Source organism: Carassius gibelio, chromosome A7 (genome assembly GCF_023724105.1).
Source record: "Carassius gibelio isolate Cgi1373 ecotype wild population from Czech Republic chromosome A7, carGib1.2-hapl.c, whole genome shotgun sequence".
In the NCBI taxonomy this organism is placed as follows: Eukaryota; Metazoa; Chordata; class Actinopteri; order Cypriniformes; family Cyprinidae; genus Carassius; species Carassius gibelio.
The window spans coordinates 12,674,709-12,680,708 of NC_068377.1; the positions used below are offsets into that span (position 1 = coordinate 12,674,709).

General features: G+C 38.5%; 1 protein-coding gene across 1 annotated transcript in view; it reads left to right on the forward strand.

Annotated features, from left to right (window-relative positions):
• LOC128017762 (ras GTPase-activating-like protein IQGAP1) overlaps positions 1-5,417 on the forward strand; it is a 39,611-nt gene extending 34,194 nt beyond the window's left edge. The window contains exons 28-37 of the mRNA XM_052603268.1: positions 484-716; positions 791-923; positions 1,154-1,256; positions 1,339-1,474; positions 2,150-2,237; positions 2,349-2,558; positions 3,271-3,437; positions 3,531-3,653; positions 3,756-3,864; positions 3,961-5,417. Coding sequence (XP_052459228.1) covers positions 484-716; positions 791-923; positions 1,154-1,256; positions 1,339-1,474; positions 2,150-2,237; positions 2,349-2,558; positions 3,271-3,437; positions 3,531-3,653; positions 3,756-3,864; positions 3,961-4,074 — 1,416 coding nt within the window. The 3' untranslated portion in view covers positions 4,075-5,417. The remainder of the gene's footprint in view (positions 1-483; positions 717-790; positions 924-1,153; positions 1,257-1,338; positions 1,475-2,149; positions 2,238-2,348; positions 2,559-3,270; positions 3,438-3,530; positions 3,654-3,755; positions 3,865-3,960) is intronic.
• The last annotated feature ends 583 nt before the right edge of the window (positions 5,418-6,000 follow it).

Below are 6,000 nucleotides of genomic sequence, written 5' to 3' on the forward strand. Positions count from 1 at the left end.
TAGATGTCTTGAACACTGATTACCTCTTCATTAAACTGGCACCCACTGCTCCTCCATATCAGTTCTGTCCCACTGTGGAACAGTTTGCTGATTCCTGAGCATTTCTCTCATTTTGAATAATAAATGTGGTTTACATTTCTTTCCTTTTCTTCTGGAAAGAGATTCCTCTTCTCTGTCTTTCTTTCTATCTGTCCTACATATGCTCTGTCTCTCTCGTTCTCTATGGCCTGGCTCCAGCTGTCCTCTTGGCCCTTGCTTATACCCTTTTCAAGAGATTTTTGATGAGCACCCTGCACAGGTGAGCCACGTCTTTCATATTCTTGCCTTGCTGCTTCTCTTTCTGTCAGTAATTTGGTTTACCCCTTTGTAGAAGCAGAGGATCTTTAGTTGCACAAAGATAGAAACATGTATAATAAAAAAATTGCACCGATGTTGTGTTTGCTTAAAAGAAGGAGGGTAAACTCATCCTTATTATCTTTTAAGATTGTGGGCAACCTGCTGTACTACCGCTACATGAACCCTGCCATTGTGGCTCCTGATGCCTTTGACATCATCGATCTATCGGCTGGAGGACAGCTGACCAACGAACAGAGGCGAAACCTGGGATCAATCGCCAAAATGTTGCAGCACGCAGCCTCCAACAAGATGTTCCTCGGAGACAACGCCCATCTGAACCCCATCAATGAATACCTCTCTAACTCCTACCAGAAATTTAGGTACAAGTGTCATCAAAGTGCTTCTGTTTGTTTCTTTATTTCCGTACTGATGCAAGAAATTTTCTATCTCCCAGACGTTTCTTTTTGTCTGCTTGTGACGCCCCCTCTTTGGAAGACAAGTTCAATGTGGATCAGTACTCTGACCTGGTCACCTTGACCAAGCCTGTGATCTACATTTCCATTGGGGAGATCATCAACACTCACACGGTAACTATTTGAAACTTAAGGTGTGGAAAAATAAATACATTTGGTGTTAAGTTGGTGTCAAAAATTCAGTACGTGGAGCAGCAGAAAGCTGATCGGTTTGAACGTGACTTCTGTACAAGTGGTGCTTCAAGCATCGCTACACTAATTACAATAGAAAGTAGACTTTTTATACCAACAAAATTGAGTATAGTTGGTTTTAAGAACTGAATATATTGTGGTATCTTCTTTAGCTCTTGCTAGATCACCAGGATGCCATCGCACCAGACCACAATGATCCTATTCATGAGCTGCTAGATGACCTGGGAGAGGTGCCCACCATTGAGTCTCTAATAGGTGAGTCTCTGAGATAAGCTTCAATGTCTCAGGACGCCGAGGTCCTGCAGAGTCAGAGTGATCGACTGTCGTTCCCTCGCAGGTGAGAGCCCACTCCCCGCTGATGATCCTAATAAGGAAATGATGGGTAAGACCGAAGTCTCTCTCACCCTCACCAACAAATTTGATGTTCCTGATGAGGCCAATGTTGAAATGGATGCCAAGACCCTCCTCCTCAAGTAAGGACAATGCTTTACTCGAATTCTTCTGTTATAAAACCTAGTGAGGTACCAAATTCTCTGGTAGTACGTTTTCTTCCCAGAGAAGATAATCCACTAATGCAAACCCTTCCCCTGATTCTAATATTTGAATATGATTTTCACCCTTCACTGGAAGTTGGACGGAGTTTTCAAGGGTTGCAAAAATTTGTGTATCATGAATGCATGAATATATTCCCACAAAACAAATAACCACCAGTATGTCTTAAGAAGCAGGTTTTCTAGGTCTAATCAATGTAAATTATAAATTACAAATAATTATTTTGGACATAAATATCCATAACTGCCCATTTTAAAAGAATCACATAACAAATCATATTTCAATGCGTCCAAAGCGTAAATTGGATCTTAAAATTTCTGTATAGACATATAGTCGGGACTTCATGCAGCTTCTGTACTACTCTACATTGGAAATTAATGACTTCAGTCTGTTGTTTGGTATTTGTTCGTATTTGTTTTGGTATCGAAGATTGTGAAGAGGTCGCTTTAGACTGAATTGTTAGAAATGTTAGCTCGCCAATCGGCTGTAATTTAAGTCTGTTGTACGGGAAACAGTTGCTGCCTTTTGTAGGTCACTAGGTTTTAGAATTAATATTTTAATTTGCCAAGTAATTAACATGGATTTTTCTCATTTAGCACCAAGAGGCTCATAGTAGATGTGATCAGGTTTCAGCCAGGAGAGACACTCACTGAGATTCTGGAGACGGTTGCTACACAAGAACAGGTACTTTAATTGCAGAATTTACAAATGAAAAACTTCAAGATATATATATATATATAAACTTCATCAAATCAGAGTTTTGCGTTTTCAAATCAGCATTTTTCTTTGGAATAGGAAGCCGATTACCAACGTGCCATGCAGCGACGGGCCATTCGTGATGCTAAGACCCCGGAGAAGATGAAGCAAGCCAAACCAGTTGTGGATGACAGCCTTACCTTACAAGGCAAGAAGGACAAAATCAAGAGCAACTTGCAAAGGCTAGGAGAGTTGGGCAAAGTTCACCCTGAGAAGAAATACCAGGATCTGATCAATGACATTTCTAAGGTACCTTTCCTATGCAGGGGTGTACATTTCGAAGGAGGGGGGCAATAAACAAAAAAATTCTCATGAGCAATTTTTGAAAAAGATCACAAATAATACAGTCCTTGTAAGGATATTTATACACAGAGGCTTGCTATTGTTAGTACAGCAGGTAGACTGTGCCGAATTAGACAACTTAAAAGTACTTGTGTCCGTTGTAGACATTACCATCCATCACAGTATTGCCAAGTCCACGGGTTTCCTGTGGAATTGGGCCACTTTATCACTGTTGCCATGGGTTAAAGCGACCCCAATAATGTGTATTTATCCCCCGGAATGTGATTCTTACCAGAGGACCCCCTTTGAAACGTTTTGAGCTAGTTTTGAGTAGCACTTGGGTGTGGTTTATGAACACCTGGCAACCCTTTCCTTCAAGCAGGTAATGTTGTTATTATTGCTAACATAGCGGACTCATCTAAAAATACATTGGCACCTGTATTGAAGAGAAAATAATCACTTCATTCGATCCTTGACAGCCTTGGAGTTTCACAACTGTTGACTTTATTCTCTCTCTCATCGGCCTTGTGTGTGTGTGTGTGTAGCCTATGTGATGTAGAAGAGGAAAGCAGGCATTTTGAACAAACAACCGTCAGATTAATTTCTGACCCCCCTGGATTTCAGATGCGCCATTTCATTTTAGATGAAAGCGTCTTGATTTATTCTTTGACGTTTGTAGGACATCCGGAACCAGAGGCGATACCGTCAGAGGCGAAAGGCAGAATTGGTGAAGCTTCAGCAGACCAATGCAGCCCTGAACTCCAAGACCAATTTCTACAATGTGCAGATTGACTACTACAATCAATACATCAAGACCTGCATGGACAATTTAGCCAGCAAGGGCAAGTGAGTATCTACGGTCCAGTTTAGTTCATGTCATTATCTCTGATTGGATAATTGTCATTGAGCTTATGGAAAATGTGATCGCTTCACACACAGAGTTTCTAAGAAACCTGGAGACAATAAGGCGAAGAAGAGTAAGCAGGTATCGCAGAAGTACACCGCAGCCCGTCTGCACGAGAAGGGAGTGCTCATTGACATCGAGGATCTGCAGCCAAATCAGTGCGTTTCAGCTTCTGCTTGTGTTTTCATGTCTTGCTGTTTCTTTATCTACATTTCCTCTTGTTGTCCTGTAATAATATGCTTGTTTACTATTTTTTACAGGTATAAGAATGTCATTTTCGAGATCTCACCATCTGAGGTTGTAGGCGTGTTTGAGGTGAAAGCTAAGCTTATGGGAGTCCATTTGGAGACGTTATTGTTAGAATACCAGGTAAAAAGTTCTTCTCTTCTCTTTTTTTTATTATTATATTTTTAGTCTCATGTAGTCCGAACTCTGTCTGTAATTTTGTATTGTGTTTAATAACAGGACCTGCTCCAGTTGCAGTACGAGGGGGTGGCAGTGATGAAGCTGTTCGATCGAGCTACTGTAAATGTTAACCTCCTGGTTTTCCTGCTCAACAAGAAGTTCTACGGCAAATAGAAACGCAGAGGGAATGACAAGACTGTTTCATACAAAGTGAAGCCCAGACCACATTCATCTTTAAAGTTTAGATGTCTTTCCTGCACTACTCTGAGTGTGCTTTTCTTGAAGGATAGATTCCTTGAATGTACATTATTAAATTGTCACAGACCACCAACATGTATCTTCCGGACATGTAACGGTTGACTTTCTGTTTTTACTGAGATGTAAGTGTCCAAAAGAGTATCAATAATAGTTTGCTTTGATCTTTTGCAGACTGTGCTTGCATGAGCTTTGAATACTGTATATGTTATATGTAAAATTTTTATTACCTAATCTATTCTAAGGGATAAACAATTTGAAAATTGTTTCTAATTATCCTTATCATGTAGGAGAGTGGTGAGCCACATTCCTCCAAATGTTACCAAAATATATTTTATCAGAGTAATTTTTGTCTCTTTATTTGTAAATCCTGAATGGGTATATTTCATTGGCTAGTTGAAAAATGAGGACTTGTTGGAAAATATTTTTTGCTGAATGAATTTTGTGTTTACGTCCCTCTAATTTGTGCACCCTTGTCCATTTTTTAAAAGGTGCCTTGACTTTAATAAAATTTGAGAAGCCTGATCATATCAAAATGTAGTGCTTATAATGTCAGTCCATCTCATTGTCTGTTGTTATTATTTGACTCAAGGTTGACGGATGGTTACATATTTGTATTGATATGTAACGATACTGATTATTGATGCTGGTTTATACACTTATTATGAGAAAATAGTGATGACATAAACAGATTAATTCTGAAATTTATGTACAGACATTTTTTTTTCTTTTTACAAAAAAAAAATTTCAAGGATCAATCCCATCATTAAAAAAAGATTCATGTTTTAGAGAAAACATAACATTTATTGCAACCGTTCTGGTGTTTTGACTGAGATGTTCTCAGTTGCTGTACCGTTAAAGCTGTGTCCCGATGTTTTATATTCAAATGCTTTATGAAGGTGTGTATTTTTTCCATATGTGCATTCAATATAGAATGCCAGCTGGTAGCTGTGTGGAATATGAACTGCAGTGTGGTTGAAATTTCTTAGTATCACAGTCGTTTTCCTGATCTTACCTTTAACACTTGAACGGTAGTTCAGAAAGATGCTGGTCAGAAAATTACATTTCACTACCCAGTGTTACATATGGCAAAAATAATAAGAGTGAAAGCTGATATTCTTTAACCTCATTGTATGGTTCAAAACACAAAATGCTTGAATATCTACTCCTATGTTTTGTTTTGATTTATTACAGATAGCTCGAGCAATTATTTGTTAAGCTGTTCCACTGCTAAAACTATTAATAAAATCTATAAATGAAAACCACCGTATATCCTTTTGTTCAGATGCTCCCATACATTAAAGTCAGCCCAAATGATTAGGCTCAGTTTTTTTTTTGACCTAGCTGTTTTATATAAAGGTGGAAATCTGGTATAATATCAGGACATTTCAGTTGTTTGCATTTGCGTTTTTTTGACGCTTTTAACCAAAGCAACTTACAATTGATGAATACAACAAGTGATTCATCATAAAGAGGCAAATAAAAGGAAGTGCTTGTAATACAAAATTTCAGACATCCTTCAGATTAGCACAAGCTAGAACAAGGAGTGATAAAGGAAAAGTGAAAGCAAAGTTTTATTCTTATTATTAGGATACAGTCAAATGTTGACAGAAGAGATGAGATTTAATCTGTTACTTTGAGGGATTCAGCATTCAGGGTGAGGGTAGGAAGATCATTCCATCAGAAGGGAACGGTGAACGAAATAGTTCTGGAAAGGGATTTTGTGCCTCTCTGTGGTACCATCACCACTCTCAGAACATAAGATTATACATTTTGAAAAGATATTGCGGTAAAATTGCCACAAATCTCACCTGTTTTTTTTTTTTTTTTTTTAAAGCATTTTGC